The sequence below is a fragment of the Aquarana catesbeiana genome, linkage group LG08 (genome assembly GCF_042186555.1).
Source record: "Aquarana catesbeiana isolate 2022-GZ linkage group LG08, ASM4218655v1, whole genome shotgun sequence".
Lineage (NCBI taxonomy): Eukaryota > Metazoa > Chordata > Amphibia > Anura > Ranidae > Aquarana > Aquarana catesbeiana.
Window position 1 is genome coordinate 281,813,795 of NC_133331.1, and position 23,809 is coordinate 281,837,603.

At 45.1% G+C, this 23,809-nt stretch overlaps 2 protein-coding genes across 4 annotated transcripts in view; one reads left to right on the forward strand and one right to left on the reverse strand.

Annotated features, from left to right (window-relative positions):
- LOC141106756 (uncharacterized) overlaps window positions 1–23,809 on the forward strand; it is a 171,238-nt gene that overhangs the window by 72,229 nt on the left and 75,200 nt on the right. The window contains exons 12-17 of the mRNA XM_073597683.1: window positions 13,047–14,153; window positions 17,106–17,218; window positions 17,792–17,983; window positions 18,070–18,193; window positions 22,908–22,993; window positions 23,624–23,720. Coding sequence (XP_073453784.1) covers window positions 13,047–14,153; window positions 17,106–17,218; window positions 17,792–17,983; window positions 18,070–18,193; window positions 22,908–22,993; window positions 23,624–23,720 — 1,719 coding nt within the window. The remainder of the gene's footprint in view (window positions 1–13,046; window positions 14,154–17,105; window positions 17,219–17,791; window positions 17,984–18,069; window positions 18,194–22,907; window positions 22,994–23,623; window positions 23,721–23,809) is intronic.
- On the reverse strand, window positions 1,752–14,171 carry LOC141104582 (uncharacterized). Of its 3 annotated transcripts, none has more exons than XM_073594201.1 (8): window positions 13,361–14,171; window positions 11,434–11,566; window positions 11,115–11,212; window positions 10,747–10,834; window positions 10,350–10,454; window positions 7,728–7,825; window positions 6,636–6,744; window positions 1,752–5,835 (listed from the first exon to the last, which is right to left on the reverse strand). In XM_073594201.1, the coding sequence occupies exons 2-8, from the start codon at window positions 11,462–11,464 to the stop codon at window positions 4,220–4,222; spliced, it is 2,145 nt and encodes a 714-aa protein (XP_073450302.1). In that variant the 5' UTR covers window positions 11,465–11,566; window positions 13,361–14,171; the 3' UTR covers window positions 1,752–4,219. The 3 variants fall into 3 exon arrangements, with proteins under 3 accessions (XP_073450302.1, XP_073450301.1, XP_073450303.1); XM_073594200.1 differs by having other exon boundaries at window positions 12,722–14,171; XM_073594202.1 differs by lacking the exons at window positions 10,747–10,834; window positions 13,361–14,171 and having other exon boundaries at window positions 11,434–11,563.

Consider the following 23,809-nt stretch of genomic DNA (forward strand, 5'->3'; position numbering starts at 1 on the left):
CCACAGGAACCAATTCATTTCTGCTGAACTGGAATGGACTTGGTGAAACGTGTCAAGGAAGGTGGTTTCAATGTATGAATTTTATTTTTTGACAAATTAAATAGAGAATGATTGGTTACAACTCCAACTCTCTGCATACACAGGGGTTGATTTACTAAAGGCAAATCCACTTCTTCCAAATCCGCTCTTCTTTCATTGATACTCACTTTTAAATTGCCTATTGCAAGTTTGTATCCCTTCCAATTGGCGTAGGCATTCATATGACCATCATATTGCAACATGACACTGGGGGGGGGGGGGGGGGTATTTACAAAAGGCAAATCCACTTCGCACTACAAGTGCACTTGGAGATGCAGTCACTTTAGATCTGAGGGGAATATCTGAAATGAGGGGAAGCTCTGCTGATTTTATCATCCAATCATGTACAAGTAAAAATGCTGTTTTTTATTTTCCTTGCATGTCCCCCTCAAGTAGTACAGCGACTGCACTTCCAAGTACACTTGTAGTGCGAAGTGGATTTTCCTTTCGTAAATAACCCCCCCCCCCCCCAGTGTCATGTTGCAATATGATGGTCATATGAATGCCCACGCCAATTGGAAAGGATACAAACTTGCAACAGGCAATTTCAAAGTGGGTATAAATGAAAGAAGAGCGATCACTGGGGCAGCACTGAGCCTGGCAGGCAGCAGAGAAAAGTTTTCAGGATAAGGGCAGTGTGTGGCTCCACCAATATATCCACGTGCCGACCGCCTAACTGGGAATTTACGTCATGTTTTTACAGTAGAATACCGGTAGCTAGATGTCATAACCCCGGTATTAAAATTTTCTGCAAAACATATGCTTTCTGTTAAAAGTGGCCCGTGCAGCTGATTAGCCACTGGATCACTTTTAGAAGCAGCGGGAGGGGCACCCCCCTGCCGTGTTCCGGTGATTCTCAGGCTTACTTGGCTCATCAACAAGCCTGAGAGCTGATCTGAAGGTGGCAGCAGCTGGTCATAGAGATTAGTAGAGGAAAGATGGCCTCCGCACCTTTCTATGGCCTAGGAGGCCCGGAGCGACGTCATGACATCACTTCTGGTTCATGGCTGATGCAAACAAGGCCTTTTTTTTTTTTTATCTATATCTTTTTTTTTTTAACTATCAGATCAATGTCTTTTTTTTTTTTGACCTGATGCTTTCCATTGTCGAGGGGAGATCTGGGGTCTTATTGACCCCAGATCTCTCCATTAAGAGGACCTGTCATGCTATATTGTTGTCACAAGAGATGTTTACATTTCTTGTGACAAGAATAAACAGTGACCAATAAAATGTTTTTAAAGGGACAGTGAAAAAAAAAAATTAATAAAATAAATAATATATTTTTTCAAGCATCTCCACCCTCTTGTGCAGAAGTGAGCGCATACATAGGTCATGCCCACATATGTAAACGGCGTTCGCACCACACATGTGAGGTATAGCCGCGAACGTCAGAGTAAGAGCAATAATTATAGCAATAGACCCCCTCTGTAACTCTAAACTTGTAACCTGTACAATTTTTTAAATTGTTGCCTATGGAGATTTTTAAGTAGTGTAGTTTAGGAACAATTTTAAAGCACGACATGTTAGGTGTCTATTTACTCGGCGTAACATCATCTTTTATATTTTACCACAAAATTGGGTTATATATTTATATGTTTTTTTTTTTAATTCATTAAAGAGTATTTTTCCCCAAAAAATTGCGTTTGAAAAAACGATGCGCAAACACTGTGACATAAAATTGCAACAGCCATTTTATTCTCTAGGGACTGCAAAAAAAAAATATATAATGTTTTATAAGTAATTTTCTAGAAAAAAATGTTTTACTTGTAAACAAAAAGTGTCAGAATAGGTTTGGTCCTTAAGTGGGTATAAGAAGAGCCCAGGAGGAGAATGTGAGTGAGTGCATACCCCAAGCTGGACACCTCCCAGAACCGCACATACACAACATCGCAACGGTAGATTGCATGCTTCCCTGAAAACGCACTGTAGTTCAGCTGAACCTGCTAGTCACAGGCTGTGTATTTTCAGTACAGCTCTGTGCAGATCAACAAGCTCCTCTGCCCCCTCCAGCTCCAGACAGGACTCCTTCCTGCAAATGGGGCTCCACTGCAGTGTCGCAGGCTCAGGCTTGAGGCATTAGCTGTATATACACCAAGATCCTCCATGACACCAGGATCTGCACCGTAATACACTCAGGCTGGTCCCTGGAATGAGGGAAAAGCCACAAGGCTTTCTCCAGACAGCTCTGGCTCTGTACTAGCAGGGAAGCTGAAGCCTGGTGTGCATCACTCTGAGGGATAGTCAGGTGCCCAAGGCAGCCAGAGCTGGCCAGAAGGACCCCCACTTCTCTACCCTCACTCCAGGAGCCAGGGGGCGTGCAAGACAGCGCAATCCAGCTGAACCGTGGGCATTATCTTCTCAATCAGCTAAGATCTAGCGGTCAGAGCAGATTGGAAACCAGGGCTCAGCCACATGAAGGCTGCGACCCCGAGGCTGGGAACCATTGTAGTAGACTATACAATTGCTTAACATTATTTATGGACAAATTGGTAGGACATACAAAGTTACCCTACAACATTTCCATGCCTCAACCCAAACTCTTTTTTTACAGTCTTAAGACCCGTACACACGATCGGGCTTTTTGACAACAAACATGCAAATTAGCTGTTTTAGAGCAACATCCGACCATGTGTACGCTCCATCGGGTAACCCCTACGCGGAAAAAAAAAACAAAATCCATACCAGACCTAAGGGCCCGGTATGCCCCTGGAGGGGAACCCATGCCGGTTTTTTATTTAAAATTTGACGTGGAGTTCCCCCTCATGATTCATACCAAACACAGTGGCATTGGCGGGGATCCAAGTCGGATCCCCGCACCAGTGTGAACCCCGGCTCGCAAGGTGTCAATCTCGCCAATAAAAGTGGCGAGATTGACACAATATCAGACAATACAGAAGTTGACCAAAGGGTGGTGGTAAAGAGCTGAAAAACCACGTGATTTGGTGAAAGTTGGCTGGAAAAGTCCTGTCGTCTGTATGCAAGACAAACTTCTGGCCAACGCCCTTTGTACAAAAATCCAAGGGAAAGTTTGTACAAAGTCCTATCGTGTGTATGGGGCTTTAGAAAGATTGCAGAAAAAAAAAAAAGATCCTCTGTCAGGTTTTAAATGCCGAGTCCCATTTGAGATTTTCCCTCACTTCCTGTTCTGTGTGTCTCTTGATCTCTAGATAGGAAATGGGGGAAATCCTGACAGAGATTCTAAACACTATTGTTTGTATTAGTGTATTTATTTTTTTCATTTCTATGTCCCTGTTGGGAAAATGTCCTTATACTTCCTGTTCTGCCTGACACCTGTCAAATAGACAGGAAGCTCTCACTGCTTCCTACTTCTGACTTATTGGTAAAAGGAAAGGAATAAATACCCCCTCATGTAAATTTGTGCATATCATGTAAAAACAAAGCCATCGTCTATGGTCCCATGTAGTACAGAGATGCATCAAAGCAGTAGACACAGAACCGCTGGTATGGGGTGAAGACACAAGCACAAGAGCTGCACTGTGTGGAAACCTCTGTGATGACATCCTGTTTCATTCGAAGGCAGATGTTCTCACCGGCAGTGTATGCATAAAAGGGAGGAGGATTTGAAGGTCGGCAGGCTTGAGAAAGAGGAGTTACTGTCTCAAAGCATTTAGCCTTCATGCCCCTAGCCTCTGACATCATCATAGAAGTTACAACGCTGTTCAGCTTCTGTGCCTGTGTCTCTATACCAGTGGTTCTGCGTCTACTGCTTGGACGCATCTCTGCACTGCCTGGAAGCATAGATGACAGCTTTCTTTTTACACACTATGCACTAATTTACTTGACTAAATGTGAGTGGATATTTATTCCGTTTAACCAATAAACTTGCTAAATTGACACACTTAGAAGCCCCCTCTTGTGTTTCTCTTCTATTCTACAGATACCCCTACTATCTGATGAGGAGCTGCTCTAAAGACTTTGTTGCCAGCTTTTGATTGCACTATACCTCCCCATGGACAGATTTTTCTCCTAGTCTGGTGGCTGCCACCCCTGGGACTACTAGTGATTTTGCACTATAACAGAATACAATTACTTTCAGACATTCTGCCTACATGTGGTTCCTAACCATGATGTTAGAATTTCCTGTAGCTGGAACATGACTATAATTTTTGCCCAACGTGGGTCAGCTGGTGTGAGATGAGAGTTCCTCTGTGGATAAAGCTCTGCCCGCATTCTGAACACGTTTGTGGACTTTTTCATGCCTAACCACATCAATTTTCTGGGTAAACCGTCTCCCGCACTCAGCACATGAATATGGCTGAACGCCAGTGTGGACTCTCTCGTGCCTAATCAGGTTCGATCTTTGTGTAAACCCTTTTCCGCACTCCGAACAGGAATACGGGCGGTCACCAGTGTGAATAATCTGGTGTATGACAAGATATGCCCTATCGGTAAAACACTTCCCGCACACTGAGCACGAATAAGGTTTAACTCCGGTATGAGTTGCCTGATGTGAAATAAGATACCGCCTCTCGGTAAAACTTTTCCCGCAATCAGAACATGCGTACGGCTGGACGCCTGTGTGGCCTCGCTCGTGTTTAGTCAGGGATGATTTCTCAGTAAAATATCTCCCACACTCGGCACACGAATATGGGCTTTCGCCAGTGTGAACTCTCACATGTTTGACAAGATACGATTTGTCAGTAAAACATTTGCCACATTCAGAACAGGAATATGGCTTCAACCCTGTGTGAGCCGACTGGTGGGAAATAAGATATCGTTTCTCGGAAAAACATTTCCCGCATTCCGTGCATGTAAACGGCTTCTCTCCCGTGTGGCATCTCTGGTGCCTGATGAGATGGTTTTTCTGAGAAAAACATTTCCCGCACTCGGGGCATGAAAACGGTTTGTCCCCCGAGTGAGTCCTCTGGTGTAAAATAAGGTTCCCTTTCTGCGTATATGACTTTCCGCATTCCAAACAAGAAAAAGGCTTTTCAGACATGTGAATCTTCTCGTGGTGGATAAGGTGTGATCTATCTGCAAAACATTTCCCACACTCCAAACAGGAATATGGCTTCTCTCCTGTGTGCACCCGCTGATGTGTGATCAAGGCTGTTTTCCGGGAGAAACATTTTCCGCATTCGGAACACGAAAACGGCTTCACTCCGGTGTGAGTCCTCTGGTGCATGTGTACAGCTGACTTTTGCTTAAAGCATTTCCCACATTCGGAGCATGAAAATGGCTTCTCTCCGGTGTGACTTCTCTCATGTAAAATAAGATGTGCAGACAAAGAAAAACACTTCCCGCATTGCGGACACGGATATGGCTTCTCCCCAGTGTGAACTCTTTTGTGTGTGATAAGTGAGGACTTCTGTGTAAAGCATTTCCCACATTTGGAACATGAATATGGCTTCTCCCCGGTGTGAATCCTCTGATGTTTAATAAGAACCCTCTTAGAGGAAAAATACTTCCCACACTCAGAACAGGAATACGGCTTCTCTGCTGTGTGGGTTACCTTGTGTGAAGTGAGGCCCACTAACTCAGTAACACCTTCCCTACACCCGGAATAAAATAACTTTTCAGCCCCTCTAACAGCTGTATTGGTTGGCAGTCGATTAGGAAGACTCTCCCCGTGAGTAGAGGGATCAGATGATGGATCTGTCCTATATGCTATTAAACAGAGATTTGAGGTAATAAGGTTTTCTTCTGAATAATCAGATCTGATGTTCTCATCTTCTATTACATCATCTGGGGAGATCTTGGTACATTTCTTTCTGTTGCACCATCTGTATTGTTCATCTGCATGAAATAAAAAGTCAAGGGGAACAAGAATATTTAACACCTGGTCTAAATATACAGGATCATTTTATTGCAAAACATAAAGTCGTAAGACAAGTCAAAACACATTCATATCAATGGGTGTCATCTTAATCGATGCGACTCAGGTTGCTGGCCAAAAAAAAGGTTCCTGCACTACTTTTCTGAAACCTTGGAGTGCCATAGACTGCAATGTTAAATCACAAAAGCCACAAGCAAGTTGCAAGACTTCGGAGTCACAGCAGTTGTGACCCTAGACTTAGGAGCTGCTAAAGGCATTAAAGTGCTTCTAGAGCCTTACGTTTTTTTTTACCTTAATGCATTCTATGCTTTAGGTTATAAAATCTTCTGTTGCAGAGGATCCCCCTAGCCCCCTTTATATTTACCAATCTCAAACCAGTGCTGTGCCCAAGAGCAATGGCTCTCCCAAATCTGTCCCACCTCACAGGGCAGATTGATAACACCAGGAGCCATTGCCTCCTGCTCCTGTCAATCAAATCCTATGATGAGAGAGCAGGGGGCAGGGCCGAGCCCTCCTGTCTGCATCAATAAAGGCAGACAGGGAGGCTCGGGAGCAAGCCCATACGAGTGCCCACATAGAAAGTGGCTTTTCATGGGGGCACTCGGCGGGGGGCGGGGCAAGTCAGGAGTGCTGGCAGGGGCTGCTCTGTGCAAAACAATTGTACAGAGCAGGTAAGTATAATATGCTTGATATCTTAATTTAAAAAAATGGAAGCTTTAATATCACTTTAATGTTCAGTATATATATATTTATTACTCACCTATGCTGATCGCTAGAGGAATTTCCTCCCCACATGGCTTTTTACCCCTCACATATGGTTCTTCTCTTTCCAATTTCACTTCAACTTTGACTCCGATTACATTATCATCCTGAAAAATAACAAATATTAAATTATAACTGAGACTAAATAGATGATTTTCAATCCACTGGACCCTCCAACATATACACAAAGATTCCTCAATTCAACTTGTTCAACTCAATGTACAATGTGTGTTGTACAGCATTTGAAATCTTGACAGTTGTCATGGAACAATTGTTCCCATTTGAAGATTCCCCTTCCAGTCTTATCTCCTTCAATCCAGATAACAATGGCCACTAGGAAAGTGGAGACTTATTCAGAGAGGTAGAGACACGGAGGGCAATAATAACCGGTCAGGGGTTCTAACGCATTCACCACTTTATCCAAAGTTAAAAAAAGAATCTGACTCTAGATAAACTTTAAGGCTGCCATAGATACCGGAGGGTAGTTGGAAGTCCAGGTACAATCCAAGAGAAGTTAAAATTTGAAAAATGTTACTTAAAGCAGCACTTCACCCAAAATGGGAAGTTCCTCCTTGGTCCCTCCCGTGTTTGGAATGTATTTTTTGGGGGGGGGGGGGGGGTACCTGGTTTTGACCTAGGCAATTGAAGCGGAAGTTTACCCCTACCCCCACCTCTCCCTGCAGCCTCTTGGGACACTTTACAGGTCCCAGGAGACTGCAGGACCATTCACAGAGCACGGCGCAGCTCACGCATGCATAGTGGGTAGCCGGCTGTTAAACCACAATGCCTCACAGTCGGCTGCCCACAATTAAAATGCCAGAACCTGGAACCTGTTTACAAGGTGAAAATCCTCTTTAAGTCTGCATGTGTCTCCATTGGATATATCAGTCTATTAGAAGTGGAAAAAAATTGGAACAAACAGATTGATAATATATTGCCATCATATTCAAAAATAATGGCTCACCAGACATGAATGCAAAACCCACCAGGAATAAATGACATTTGGCACTTAGTAAAGGCCTAAGTCACCATTTCCTGTTTTTCCAAATTCTCCTTTCTGTATCAATTTAAGAGCTTTAGTCCCACCTACCTGATCCTCCTGAAGGATCTCCTGATGTTCCTGTGTGGAGTCCCAGGAATACAGAGGACAGGGACAATTTTCTGGGGGATTTCTGCTACTGGATCCATCTGTAGGAAACACAGACACAGTGTCAAACACTATATGGCCACAAGTATGTGAACAACCCTACAAATGATTGAGTTCAGATGTTTCCAGTGAAGGATCTTGTTCATGCTACACCAGCAAAACAATTCACACCTTCAGCCATGTGAATCAAAAGGATTATACCCATGTAGACTCCCTGACACCAAAGATGGGACTATGTAACTAATGCAGGGTGGTGGCCAACCTTTTATACCTCCCATCCTGTTCTTCGACGATCAAAAATTGCCTTGACAAATTCCATAGTGATTGGATTAGGCCAGGGGTCTGAAAATGGCAGCCCTCCAGCTGTTGAGAAACTACAAGTTCCATCATGCCTCTGCCTGTGGGAGTCATGCTTGTAACTGTCAGCCTTGCAATGCCTCGTGGGGTTGTCTGTGCTACCTGTGTGGTGGATATAAGGACCCATTTACACTTGCTGTTGGAGAGGGGGCAATAAAAACCATGCAGATGAGATGTGGTTTTACTGCTCCCCTTAAAGCGAAACTAAACTTATAGATTTAACAGTTTTCAAAAACATTTACATTCAAGGCATGCCCTGACTGATAACTGCCATAGTTGCTTGTACTCTCAACCAAACTGTAAACCCATCATATGGCTGATGTCATAACTGGTTACATGTGTAGTACCATGCCAATTACAGATCACACATAGGCTAAGATGGCAGCTTCCTTGGCTGTAAAAGATAGGAGGGGTTAGTTCTGCTTTAAGCTGTAAAGGCAGCTGGATAAGGTTGTACACATGCCAGGGGAAAAAATTATACCCCTTGTCGTGTTTGACAGGCAGTACCATCACCAAACAAGTAAATAGGGCCATGCCACAACCCCCCTGCAAATGTGTATAATACGCGCTTTTGCGGGGGTTACAGGGTTAAAAGCGGGCTTAAACCCTCCTCTCCTTTTCAGCCAAGGAAGCCACCATCTTGGCCTCCATTTGATCTGTAACTGCCATGGTGCTGCACATGTGATCAGTTATGACACCAGCCATTTGAAGGTTTGACAGTTTGGTTGAGAGCATAACAAATGTGGCAATTACCTTGCCAGCATGCCAGGAATGTAACTGTTCTTTAAAACCATTAAATTGGGTTTAGCTTGGCTTTAAAAAAAGACAGTAAGGAGGCAAAATATTGATTCCCCTGTCCAAAAAGGTTGAAACTCTGATACACAGGACACTTGTCATGTAAACAGCTGTGAGTGTAAATTAAAGAGGAGCTCCAGGCTCCCCCCCAAAAAATTTATAGTCAGGAGCTACAAGTACTGTAGCTGCTGACTTTTAATATTAGGACTTATTAGGACTTACCTGTTCAGGCATCCAGGGGTGTCCTCAGCCAAGCTGATTCTTCAATCAGCTATCGGGTGCTGGCGCCACCATCTTGACTAAGGGGAACTGGCCTCATGGCCGGTCTCCTACTGCACATGCACGCTGCAATTTGTGAATGGGCCACAGTCTCCTGAAACCTGTGAAATGTCCCAGAAGGATGCGGGGAAACCTGTCAAAACCAGGTACTGTCCCCCCTTCCCCCAAAAGGTGCCAAATATGGCAGCAAAGGGGGGGGGAGGAATGCAGACAAGCGAAGCTTCCCCTTTTGGGTGAAACTCCGCTTTAAGTTGACCATAGACTTATTGACTTAATTCAATAGGGAGCAGCCGAATTTCAATCACTGCATGGCTGTCCCTGCTCAACAGAAATTGTTTGGCGAGTCCTGCAGTCCGAATAAAATATCCTGGTGGGGGGTTTCATCCATCCACCTTGTTTGTGTTGTTGGAGAAATCTGTAGGAAAAAAAAAACTGCCAGTCTATGGCCAGCTTAGTCGTACTGAAGGGACACTAACAAAAAGAACTCAAGTTTGTTTGACAACACAACCAATGTGACAGTTAGCATTCCTGGCACGTGTCAGGAAAGTAATGCCCCGTACACACGGTCGGATTTTCCGATGGTAAATGTCCGATCGGAACGTGTTGTCGGAAATTCCGACCGTGTGTGGGCTCCATCGGACATTTTCCATCAGATTTTCCGACACACAAAGTTGGAGAGCAGGAGATAAAATTTTCCGACAACAAAATCTGTTGTCGGAAATTCCGATCGTGTGTACACAAATCCGACGGACAAAGTGCCACGCATGCTCAGAATAAATAAAGAGATGAAAGCTATTGGCCACTGCCCCGTTTATAGTCCCGACGTACGTGTTTTACGTCACCGCGTTCAGAACGATCGGATTTTCCGACAACTTTGTGTGACCGTGTGTATGCAAGACAAGTTTGAGCCAACATCCGTCGGAAAAAATCCTAGGATTTTGTTGTCGGAATGTCCGAATAAATTCCGACCGTGTGTACGGGGCATAACTGTTTTTTGAAACTGTTAAATTGATGGGTTTAGATCAGCTTTAACGGGCCAGCTCAACCACCTGGATAGGCCAGACACAACAGGGCAAACCTAAAGAACCAAATACCAATGTCTATGAATATATAAATATATATATATATATTTACCTGTGCTGATCTCTATAGGGATCTCCTCCTCTTTAATCCTAGAATGACATTCTTCCTCCTCCTCAGCTTTGACGTCTCTCTGAGTGGCTCTGGTGTCTCCGGGGTCTGTGAACAAAGATGAGAGTGAAGCACCCTGTATTGAGATGTATGAGAGACCCCAGAGAGTGTGTGTGGGGGGAGACTGGTCACGTATCTTGGCTGGTAACACACAATGACATGATGTGAGGAGGAGAGCCGGAGTCTAATAGAGGCTGATGTCTCCTGACTCCCCCACTGGGCACATACTGTCTCCCCATTACTGTCTACTGACAGAGGAGGGGGGAGAAGAAGAGATTGTTGTAGTGACTGAACAATGAGAATCTGGGACTCTTCTCTGGATTTAGTGTTTATTACTCACCTGGACAGATTTCCTCTTTCTTAAAAAGATCATCACCCATCACATATGGCCCTTCTTCTTTAACTTCAACTTTAATTGGACTTTCACTCTTAAAATGCAAAAGGGCCATTACATTTATTATGAGAGCGCCACTTAGCAAAAATCTAAATTATATAATGGGGTTGATTTACTAAAAGAGAATGCAAAATCTGGTGCAACTCTGCATAAAAACCAATCATCTTCCAGGATTTTTTTTCTGTCAAAGCTTAATTGAACAAGCTGAAGTTAGAAGCTGATTGGCTACCATGCAGAGCTGCACCAGATTTTGCACTCTCCAATTTTAGTAAATCAACCTCAATGTATTTGCGAAGATCTTTTGTTTCCATTACCTGATCCTCCTGAGGGATCTCCTGATGTTCCTGCGTGGATTCTCGGGAATACAGAGGACGGGGACATCTCTCTGGGGGATTTCTGTAACTGGATCCATCTGTAGGAAACACACACTGAATACATTGTTTCTGTCTTTATATCAGAGGATGTGTGTATCTAAGGCAGTGATGGCGGACCTTGGCACTCGGGATGTTTTGGAACTACATTTCCCATGATGCTCAATTACACTGCCAAGTACATGAGCATCATGGCAAATGTAGTTCCAAAACATCTGAGGTGCCAAGGTTTGCCATCACTGATCTAGGTGGATCCTCTTACCCAGTGATGTAAGGGCTGGCTGGTTATCCATCCTTCTACAGATCCTTGTGTTTGTTCTGCTACCCAGTTTGATGTCAGTGGGTGTCCTGTGAGGAGGGGGAGTGGCTGGGGAGCAAAGCCGCCTCCTGTCTCTCTGCAGTACAGATAAAACATTTATCATAGCTAGAAACAATGGAGTTTCCTTTAGATCCCACGTGTAGGTGTTTGAAACTAGTGACTGCTCTTTGCTCATTCTTTCAGACCTAGAGGTTTCAGTGTTCTCTATTGCAATGGTCCTCAACCAGGCCTTGTCCCACTGCCGCACCGTGGCCTCTCTTCTGCTGGGTCTCCAGCTAGATACAGATCCCTTAACCTCACACAGTGCCTGCCTTTGCACCCATGACCCCCAACCTCACATAGGGGCCCACAGTGCCCTCTGAGAGGCTCAAGCCTCCACCGTGCCACCCAATCTCCCAGAGAGCTCCCGTTTCCCTCAAAAGGCTCATCCCCAACCTCCAACAGTGTCCCCCAGTCTCTCACACTGCCCCTACAAAACCCACAGCCTCCTGAAGAGTTCTCCAACCCAAAGCTCATTCCCTACAGGACCCCTGAGTCACAAAGTCCCCTAATCCACTCCACAACTTACACCATCCCCCCCCCCCCCGTGACACCCTGAGCCTTTCATTACATGTCTGCATTCCCATACTTTTATACTAGGAGTATAAACAATATTTTTTAGTTAGTGGAGTCCATGCCTGGCTGGGTTATGACAGTGGGTGATTATAACTAGAAATGGGCTTGGGCGTGTTTGGGATTCCATGTGCCCGATCCCTAGGGTTGCCACCTCATCCCTTTAAACCCGAACACGTATGAATTACACAGGTTCTGAGGCTGATTAAGGTGGTAATTAAACTCACTTGGTGCCTTATCTGCATTAAATTAGCCTCAGAACCTGTGTAATTTATATGTGTTCAGGTTTAAAGAGATGAGGTGGCAACTCTACCGATCCCACCAGGAATCCGACACTGCACAGCGCTAATCACAGGCAGGGAGACATTTCCCAGTCCTCAGCTGCACAAATCGGGGCAACTTATATAAAAGAGAACATTCAGGACAACCTCATTGTTATAATGTATTCTGATTGGTTGCTATGAGCTTCAGAAACAATAATGTAGCGTGTTCACAATACTACTGACCACTTCTGTATCTGCTCTCCCTTCTACAGAGGGAAAGGGAGATTCAACCAGCTTCCATTGTCCCTCTCTATGAATATTCATTTTACTCCTCATTAATAGTCACCATCACTCACCTGGAACCCTCCCTGGTCTGAAATCTTCTTCCTTATTCCCCACTTCCGGGTTTAGCCTCCACTATGCCCCACTTCCGGGAACATGAATAAGACAGCACTGAGTCGCGCCCTCTGCTGGCAGATGTCAGCATACTACAAGCTGTCACAGCGTATCTGCGCCCTCTGCTGGCGGCTATCACCTACTACAAGCTGTCTCTGCCTACTTGCGACCTCTGCCGTCGGATGTCTACATACTACAAGCTGTCTCTGTCTATCTGCGCCCTCTGCTGGCGGATGTCCACTTAACTACATGATGTCTCTGCGTCCCTGCGCCCTCTGCTGGCAGAAGTCAGCATACTACACTCTGTCTCTGCGTACCTGCGCCCTCTGGTGGCGGATATCACCTACTACAAGCTGTCTCTGTCTATCTGCGCCCTCTGCCGGCGGATATCACCTACTACACTCTGTCTTTGCGTATCTGCGCCCTCTGCTGGCGGACGTCCACCTACTAACAAGCAGTCTCTGTCTACCTGCCCCAGCTGCTGGCGGATGTCCGCATCTTGCGCCATCTGCTGGCGGATATCCGCATACTACACACTGTCTCTGCGTCCCTGCGCCCTCTGCTGGCGGCTATCACCTACTACAAAGCTGTCTGCCTACCTGCGACCTCTGCCGTCGGATGTCTACATACTGCGCCCTCTGCTGGCGGATGTCCCTTACTACAAGGAGTCACTGTCTACCTGCGCCCTCTGCTGGTGGATGTCCGCATCTTGCGCCCTCTGCTTGCGGATGTCTGCATACTACAAGCTGTCACAGCGTATCTGCGCCCTCTGCTGGCGGCTATCACCTACTACAAGCTGTCTGCCTACCTACGACCTCTGCCGTCGGATGTCTACATACTACAAGCAGTCACTGTCTACCTGCGCCCTCTGCTGGTTGATGTCTGCATACTACACTCTGTCTCTGCGTATCTGCGCCCTCTGCTGGCGGATATCGCCTACTAAGCTGTCTCTGTCTACCTGCGCCCTCTGCTGGCGGATGTCCACTTACTACAAGCTGTCTCTGTCTATCTGCTACTACAAGCTGTCTCTGTGTATCTGCGCCCTCTGCTGGCGGATGTCCCTAACTACAAGCAGTCACTGTCTAACTGCGCCCTCTGCTGGCGGATGTCCGCATACTACACTCTGTCTCTGCGTACCTGCGCCCTCTGCTGGCAGAATCAGTATACTACACTCTAGCTCTGCGTACTTGCGCCCTCTGCTGGCAGATGTCAGCATACTACAAGCAGTCACTGTCTACCTGCCCCCGCTGCTGGCGGATGTCCGCATCTTGCGCCCTCTGCTGGCGGATATCCGCATATTACAGTCTGTCTCTGCGTACCTGCGCCCTCTGCTGACGGATGTCCACTTACTACAAGCTGTCTGTGCGTTCCTGCGCCCTCTGCTTGGCAGAAGTCAGCATACTACAGTCTAGCTCTGCGTACCTGCGCCCTCTGCCGGCGAATGTCCACATACTACAAACTATTACTGCCTACCTGCGCCCTCTGCTGGCGGACGGCCGTATTCCACAAGTGTTGTGGCCATTTTGTTGTAGCCTAAGATAAAATAGGGACGGAAGTAGTACATCATTTATTTTGATGTGTTTTTTCAGAAAACTCTAGCGGTGGGAGCATAGTCAGGTTTTTCTGATTTCCTGCTCTGCCCATTAATTCAATATTTCTGTGGTGCAGCCTGTGTGTGGGAGAGCACCCTGGAACAGGTTTTATATGTTGTATTTTGTATTATTATGACTTTATGGAGGGACTGTAATGTCATGGAGGTTTACTATAAATGAGAAGGCTGGTGGAGAGGATTGGTGCCTTTGTATTCATTGGGAGTTGCAAACACTACAAGGCCCATTTTCAGGTATGATGAAGTCACATCATTGCGATGACCTCGTTTGCCATCAGGTCAGAGCCAGATTACTTTTTTTTTCACTTTTACGACGTAGGACTGTCTGTAAGTATTATATATCTTGTTTTTCAATAGTGTTGCTTTGGGTTTTGTTTACCATTAGGGAGATTTCCTTTCACGTTACGACCTGGCGTAGTGGTCCTCAACCATCGGGCTGTGATCTCCCTTCCCCAGCTAGCTACAGATCTCCTAACCTCCAACAGTGCCTCCAAACTTTCATAGTGACCTTCAACCTCTCAGTGTTTCGTAGCACCAGTTCCCCATAGTGCCCCCAACAAGGTCCAACAGTGCCCCTCCAGTCACCTAAAACCCACAACCTCCCGGAGAGACCCCCAGCCCCCTCTGGAGACCCAAGCCCTCACAGTTGCCCCCAGCTTCCCCTAGAAACCTCATCCTCTACAGAGCCAACAAATGTGTGCTCTCTATGACAGTGGTTCTCAATCACCAGGCTCCGCTCTGTGTTCTTCTGGAGCTCAAGCTAGATACAGATCCTTTAAAATGGATTTAAAGTCTCACCGTAAAAAAAAAAAAAAACTGCAAGCAGACAGGCTTTTATTGCAGAAGAGACATGCACTATCTCTCCTGCAATAAAATGCCCCTACCCGCCATATCTTCCGGCACTGTAAACTGAGCTCAGCTTTCCGTGCTGCGCCAGTCTTCAAGTGCCAGACGGATGGCCTCCTGTACATGTGCAAGAGTGACGTCATCCCCAACCAGCCAATGAAGAGGCCCAATGATTGGCACTCAGAAATAGATGCTGGCGCAGAACTGTTGGACAGGTAAATATGGAGACTTTAGTTCTGCATTAACTTCCCACAGTGCCTCCTTTCTCCCATAGTGTCCCCCCGTTATCTCATAGTAGCCCACAATGCCCCCTGAGAGCCTACAGTCTCCACAGTGCTTCCCTATCCTCCCAGAGAGCTCGCCAGCTTCCTCCAGAATACTCATCCCCAACCTCCAGCAGTGTCCCACAGTGCTCCCCCAACCTCCCACAGTGCCCCCTACAGGGCCACTAAGTCTGCTGCAGAGTCCCCTAACCCCCTCAAGAACTTTCCCCCCTCACAGTGACATCAAGCCCTAGTCAGAGTTTCAATACAGATTTTGTATTCCCATACTTTTATTGTGTGAGTATAAACTTTTCTTTTTTTTTACTATTGGGGCATGAAGGTTTTGAAAGAATTTACTGGTCTCAATACAGTTGAGAACCACTGACCTAGTGGTAATGGTGACAATACTAGCTATAACAGATTCACATGAAGTTTTCTAGAAGAGAAGATCCACTATACTCTCCTGCAGCCTATAGGTCATGCCGTCCTCCCTTTCTAGTCCTGGAGCCTCTGTAAGGGTCATCAGCATTCACGTTTCTTGGGGTCACCACAGAACTCAGCAGTGATGTAGAGGTTAGAAGATGAATGTACCAGAGCATGTGATGTGACAGAAGTGTTGAGTGCCGGTCTTGATTATTTAATTTCTTTAGAGACCTAACAGGGTCTCTTTCAAATTGGCTCTTAGCAGCATGTACAACTTTCCCTTCATTGCTTTGCTGCTCCTTTCAGCCAATGATGGCCGTGTTTATGCTAAGGACCTGGAGCTCACACAGGACATAGGACCCTTTTGCTGCTTTCCATGTGACAGCACTATGTGCTTGAGCAACTAAGCACCAGTATTGTCATGTGAAAGGAAGGGGATTGAGACACATTCCTCCATACCTGTAAGTATTGTGTATTTATAATTTGTTCCTGGCAGCTGAACAGAGCAGAAAGGAAACACAGGTAAGGTGACTATATGGTGCAGATGAGGGCTACATTGAAAGTCAACCTGTTGATTTGCCCGACACGAGTAAAGCACAGGTTCTCTTTTAAGTATTCCTATACAAGAGTTTATTATTATTCTATTGGGCCTGGTCAGATCCTTGGAACTTCCCCATTTCATTTTTAATGGCCAGCCATTAGTCATGTCAGAGAAGTTGGTGACAAGATTGACACCGCAAACATCTCCAATGTACCCAACCAAATTTTTTATGTTTGGTATGTGTCTTATGTGTTCGTTTTTGCTCCATGGAACGGTCAGATTGTTGAAAAGTTAAGTAGGAACTGTTTGCATCTTGTCAGATTTGAAGGGCACCTCTGAAGGGACTCTTTTATAGAGATTGTCATTTCTAAAATGCAAATGGTGGACTTATCACAAAGGTTTCTGGGTGTACTGAAAGTTATGGTCAGAAAGAATGTAGCAGCTGTTGGCTATCTAAAAGAATGCAAAACAAAAACACTAAATTCACTGACCACCAAATTTTTTTTATTTACAGCTCTTCCTTCTATTGCTTTAACTGATGTGAATGTACAATATATGTGTTAAGTGCTGCATAAATTGACAGCATTGTATAAGCACCTATAACAAAATAAATTACATTCCATAATTGTCTCCTCTTCAGGAGGATCTTCTATAAAGACTAGAGTCCATTTCTTCATTCATGGCTGACCCACTGAGAACAGAGGAGGAAAGGAAGACAGTGACCCAGAAGATCTTAAACCTCACACTGGAAATCATCTACTTGATAACTGGAGAGGTGAGGAGGTTTCTGGGAGGTTACATGACATCACTCTTATCTCTATTATTAAAACCGACCTGACCAGAGAGGAGGATTCTGGGAGGTCACATGACATCACTCCCATCTCTATTAATAAAACACAGACCTGACCAGAGAGGAGGATTCTGGGAGGTCACATGACATCACTCTTATCTCTATTAATAAAAGCCAGACCTGACCGGAGAGGTGAGGAGGATTCTGGGAGGTCACATGACATCACTCTTATCTCTATTAATAAAACACAGACCTGACTGGAGAGGTGAGGAGGATTCTGGGAGGTCACATGACATCACTCTTATCGCTATTAATAAAATACAGACCGGACTGGAGAGGTGAGGAGGATTCTGGGAAGTCACATGACATCACTCTTATCGCTATTAATAAAATACAGACCTGACCGGAGAGGTGAGGGGGATTCTGGGAGGTCACAAGACATCACTCATATCTCTGTTAGCAAAATTCAGAACTGGTTATAGAGATTTACTGTCTTTATTCTTAGTTTACCAATCATTTGTCCTCTCTATAGATATATACATTTATCTTCATATACAGGATTACTCAGTAGTGGCGAAGACATCTGGAGATCATGTGACACCTTTAACCTATTCCTACATCTCAGGAGAATGGACTAGGAATGAGAGTCCCATCATGGACCCTCCACTTTATTCCTTAATACTTGAGGAAAAGAACACCAGTAAAATTCTAGAGGTTATTAACAAGATCACTGAGCTTCTGACAGCAGAGGTGAGCGGTGGTGGGAATTCTGGGATATTATCCAGTAACAGACAAGGGATGTGTCTGGATGGTGACGGTATCATTGTGTGTGTCAGGTTCCTATAAGGTGTCAGGATGTCACTGTCTATTTCTCCATGGAGGAGTGGGAGTATATAGAAGGACATAAGGATCTCTACAAGGATGTCATGATGGAGAACCGGCCGCCTCTCACATCACCGGGTAAGAGGAGACTTTCATTTTGTCAGAAACCATGAATCAGACTGAGACAGAAGTACAGTTAAATCACACTTGTTTAATAATAATAAAAAAAGGTAAACATAGTCAAAACATAGCCAGAGTTCAGGAACCGGAATGGATAGTCAGACAAGCCAAAACGTCAGGGAGCTAGAGATGAGCGTAGTAGAACAGCAAGCAGGATCTGGAGCCAGAAGGGATGTCAGCCAAGCAAGTCTTTAACAGGAATACAGGAGAGTGTCTCTAGAGATGTGACCAAGGCAGAGATCGTCTGGGCTGGACGGCTTAAGTAGGTAGCCTGACGAACAGGATATCAACAGGTGAGTCACTGTGGAGAGATAGGAGCTGGCAATAAGCAGACAGCTGAGGGCCAGCTTTGAGAAGGAAGGGCTGAGCCCAGCCCTGACAAATTTCTTGTAAGGGAGAGAAGAGTATTGAGGATCCACCTAGATACACACATCCTCTGATATGAAATGTGACAGGTGGCCAGGAAACACGGCTGGTTGTGTCCAGGATGGGGGATATATTTGTCCCAGGTTTAGGCAGTATTTTTCTTTTTCAGTTTTTTAGGGAGGTTGCTGGGCTGGCTGAAGAGTTAATGAGCCCAGCGGAAGCCGGTCTGGCTACTCTGGGCTCTATAAAACTGCCAGTCTGCTTGGGTATGATGCTGCACCTTGGGACCAGTTCTCTGTTCATGTAAGAACAGCATAAAAACTATCTGTTTTGTGAAAAACAGCTCATCTGTGGTGAGACCGACTCTATGTGGCTAAGATTGTCTGTCTTTTTTTTTTTTTTTTCTCAGCGACAGGTGCCTGGGCAACAGTAGGCTGCTCCAAGACCGTTAGTCAGTGCCCATTGTGTTAGTATGTAGCCAAAGTGGCAAGGGTTTAGACTTTGTTCACATGAGCGTACTTAAGTGAGGGCCATGTTTGCCCACAGAAGGCACACATCACCTGTTCAAACCCGGCCCTTGCACGGGCATATGCTTAAAGTGATATTAAAGCTTTAGCTCTTTAAAAAAAATAACAAACATGTCATACTTACCTGCTGTGTGCAGTGGTTTTACACAGAGCAGCCCTGATCCTCTTTTTCTCAGGTCCACCGACGCTCCGGGCTCCTCTCCCTTGACCAGTGCCCCCATAGCAAGCGGCTTGCTATGGGGGCACTGGTGTGTGCTCGCTCACAAGCCACGCTCTGTGTCCATAAGACACATAGAGCCACGGCTTGGTTCAGCCCTGCCCCAATGCTCTCCTCATTGGCTCACTGGCTGTGATTGACAGCAGTGGGAGCCAGTTACTCCTGCTGCTGTTTCCTAGCCAATGAGGAGAGGGAGAGAGTCCCGGGACAGCCAAGGCTCCTGTGCACATCGCTGGATTGAGAGGGGGCTCAGGTGAGTATTAGGGGGGCTGTGAGGGGAGCAGCACATAGAAGTTTTTTTTTACCTTCATGCATACAATGCAAAAAATCTTCAGCCTTTACAACCACTTTAAGTACACCCATGTAAACAAGGCCTTATTTTCTACTTTTGTTTTTGTTCTGCTATTTTCATTACTGTACATATTGCAAATAGACTCTGTACATAAACTGCATGTATTTTTCCACCAAGACGTCTGACAGCTGTGCCTGTTTACTGTGCTGTAGACTCATCCAGGGAGTCGCACACACCCCACTGCCAGCTAATCCCCCACAGAAGACATAGAAAAATTGTTTTTGTTCTCGTTCATTGAGGGACACAGGAATTCAGATATGGCTGGGGTTACTGCCACCTACAGCAGGATGAAAAATCCTTACTCAGTCCTCCGTATAAGCCCTCCTTTACACATCATGCCTTTTGTTCGCGTCCTAGGAAAATGGATGCCTTTTTTTTTTTTTTTCTTCAGCTCTGCTGAGAAAAGGAACATCTTTGCAAGAAGTAAATTGAAAGTCTGTCCTTTGTTTTGGCCCCTTAAGAGGAAAATAGCAGAACCAGGTCAGAAACCTGTGATGCTTTAGAATCCAGAAAAAGTTTATTTTGTAGGCCACCAGCAGTGATCTCTAAGCAAAACCCTACTTCCCAATTCTATAAGAAGAACTGGACCTCCAAGTAGTCTGATTCTGGAGGCAAATCCTTTTCATAGTAAATGATCACAGATGGGGGGACATTTATTGGTCTTCACAGCAGCCTGAATTCAGGAAATCAGATGGTCTGCAGGGTGTAGTGCAGGGATGCATGGGATACCTTCAGCTGCTATTGTTCCCTTGCATGGTGTCCAGTATGTCCCTATACCATTTTAAGGAGGGGCCCTCCAGGCACACCTGTCCTTAATCTATCCACTGCTATATGTGCTTTTTTGGGAGACTTTCAAAATTAGGGCTGCAGTACACTGGAGTGCCATAACATGGCCACTGCAAGCTTACACAAATATTTGCAAATGTGTGCAACACAGTTCACGTTTGTGTGAATGTGAACTGTTAGACAGGGTCAATATAGTCTGTTGTGGGCTGGCTGGTAAGTGAGCTAGAAATTTTTGTATGTTTTTTTATGTGCGTTGTCCTTCCATGTGCTCCTTGCTGCAAAGACTAGATATAAGTTGGGGTGGTTGCCGTTTGTTTGCCAAGGGGTCCTCACAGCTGTACCAGTACAGGAGAGGTCTTGAGTCTTCTATTCCAACCTCTTCACAGTTCTCCACGGTTCCCAAGCCGAACTGCCAAAGTTCTGTAATGGTGGATATCCAAACATATGCTGGATAACGGAAAATCCTTCCATTCAATGTATTTGAAGGCTTTGATGATAGATGCCATCCCGTTGGGCTGGGAAGATAATCTTGAGAACCTCTTGGTCCAAGGAATGTGGTTGTCGGAGGAACAGATATTGCTGATCAAAATCCTGGAACTTTAGGCGATTTGGTTGGTTCTCCTACACTAGTCTGTCCGCCTTTGGGGTATCCCAATCAGGGTGCAATCAGACAATGCCATAGACACACATCAGTCATCAAGAAGGGACAACAAGTTGTGCTGCTCAGGAGGAGGCAGTCCTCATCTTGTCTTGGGTAGAACTTCTTGTTCCAGCCCTCCTTTTTCATGCACATCCCAGCGTAGAAAATTGTCAGGTTAACTTTCTCAGCCTTCAGCAATTGAATCCGAGAGAATGAACTCTTCACTTGGAGGTTTGCAAAGATTTGTCTGATAAAGGTACCAGATGTCGAATCCGGAGTCGATCATCATATACAGTATGGAAAGCTTTTTTCCGCCTGGTGCGAGGCTCATAAGTTTCAGTGCAAAATCTGGTGTAGCACTGCATAAAAACCAATCCGCTTCCAGTTTTTTTTTTTTTTTTGTCAAAGCTGAAGTTATAAGCTGTTAGATTAACATGCACAGCTGCACCAGATTTTGCACTTTCCGGTTTTAGTAAATCGACCCCAATATGTCCAGAGGACTGGGGCTTCTCCAGCGGGGGGTTGGTCCTCCCTCATTGATGGATCAGAAGCCTCCTGTAAAAAAAAGTCCTCCAGATACCCTCTCTTGCCCTACTCATAATCCGGTATATGCCCTTAGCATTTCAGCTAAGATTCCTGTCCCTCACTTTATGGCTCTTGATGCTTTGCTGGACCTAAACGGATCATCGGCTACCTAAAACCAAGGATTTGTTGCAGGTTGGGCAGACTCTAGTGTAACCTAGGGGTATCAGAGAGGATGTTTTAGTTTTTTAGTTTTTGGTGGTACCAATCTCAACAATTTGGGGATGAGGCTTAGTTTTCATTCCCACCTACCGGTATGGTGGTGTCTTCCCTGCCCACTCCTTTATGTTTACCTGTAGCATAGAACCCCTGGGTTCTCTAGTGGCCTCGGGTCTCTTCACACCCTTGTTGGCTCTAGGTTGTAATAATACTGTACGTTCTCAGTGTATCTTGTCTAAAACATTGGTTGTCTGTCTAGGCAACCTCCTTTAGCCAAAGAATTTTATTCTCTTTTATCCAGGTAGACCGAACAGTCTTTCTTGCTAGTTTTTTTTTTGTATTTGGTTCTCTTTGCGACCTGTTCTCTGGAGGCTATCCACAGTGACTTGCTCTGTTGACCACACCAGATTATCCACATCAGTGTCCTGTCAAAGTTTTATTGTTCCACCTGCTTTGGTATGTTCTGGTTTTTCCACAGGTTCAAGTTCCTTTCTGTGTGGAGTCATTCATCTCCTGCCTTTTTTTCATCCTGATCCGGAGCATCAGATTCCTCAGTGCTCCCTTAGTTGGTCATGTTGGCAGGCTCCTCTATCTCATCTGTTCAGATTTGGGCGTTACTCCTTCAAGCAGTCCTGGGGCTGGAGGTGGCCCCCAGTCTTCCTAGTGAAGCCTGTTAGTGTTTTATTTGCTGTATTGCCCACACTTCTGTTTGACTGATTTTGGACATCCAAACTGTATCTGAATTCTTATGTCCCTCAATGGGTGAGGCAGAAAATACGATTTGTGTACTTCCAGTCTCTGCGTTTTTTTTTTTTTTTTTCTTTCTTTTGACTCCCTTTAGTACAACAAAACTGAGACATGCTGGGTAAAGAAGGAATTATACCGGGTGCTGGTGGAATTTTTTTTTCTGTTAGCCAGTGTCCCATCCTCCTATGGGCTGACTGTATCTGAATTCCATGTCCCTCAATGTACTGCACTGAAAGGAATGGATTTTATGGTAAGTACAATAGGTCTTTTATTCAGACTCTGCATGTTTTTTACAGATGGATTCAGTAACAAAAGTACACCAGAAAGATGTCCCCATTCTCCGTATTCCCAGGATCATCACAAGATTCCTCAGAATGATGAGGTAGAGCATCTTCATAAAAAAAAAAAAATAAATAAAAAAATGGCATGCTTAACCCTTTCACTGCCAGACACTCCACTTTTAACCTTAGGTGACCAGACCATTTTTACAATTTTTCACTTTTATTATTTTTCACTAACAGCTTTCAAAGCCAATAGCTCACTATTGATCACTCCTGCATTTATTCAAAGGGTCTGTGAACACGAGAAACATGTTTACTGACCTCCCCACCGTCTATCCTGAATAGATCAATCCTCCCTGCACCCACTGATCGGCGGCAGGGAGGGGTAGAGGTCAGGATGGTACAGGCAGAGAGAACAGCAGGGATCCAAGGGCAAAGAAAGCCTAGGATTATTGGTTGAACTAGATGGACTTGGGGGAGGAACATTGACAGGCAGGATTGAGGGGCTGTCGAACTTTTAATGAATTACTGATATCGGTGGCTTCTGAGCTATCCATTTACATGACCACAAGTACTCCTAAGTTTATAGTCGCTGAAATGGAGTAGCAGATATAAATATTAGAAGGGAATGCAGAAGTGCAGAAGATGTAGGGCTTACCGAGCTGGCAGTGAAAGGGTTAAATAATAATCTAGACACTGTTAAACATTGTATTGTATGATGTTTTGTTCAGGATAAAGGCCTGATTGTTATTGAAGTTGAAGAAGAGACATATGTGAAGGCTGATGATCCATGTAAGGAGGAGGACATGTCTCCAGAGATCAGCACAGGTGAGTAATAAACATTAAATCCAGAGAGGAGTCCCAGATTCTCCTTGTTCAGTCACTACAACAATCTCTTCTTCTCCCCCCTCCTCTGT

Excerpts from the sequence above, each read along its gene's own strand:
- LOC141104582 (XM_073594201.1), bottom strand. The coding sequence starts at position 11,464 with ATGGATAACCAGCCAGCCCTTACATCACTGG. Across the intron at positions 10,835-11,114 it reads AGATCCCTCAGGAGGATCAG|AGTGAAAGTCCAATTAAAGT; the intron begins GTAATGGAAACA and ends TTGCATTTTAAG. Across the intron at positions 6,745-7,727 it reads AGATCCTTCAGGAGGATCAG|GATGATAATGTAATCGGAGT; the intron begins GTAGGTGGGACT and ends GTTATTTTTCAG.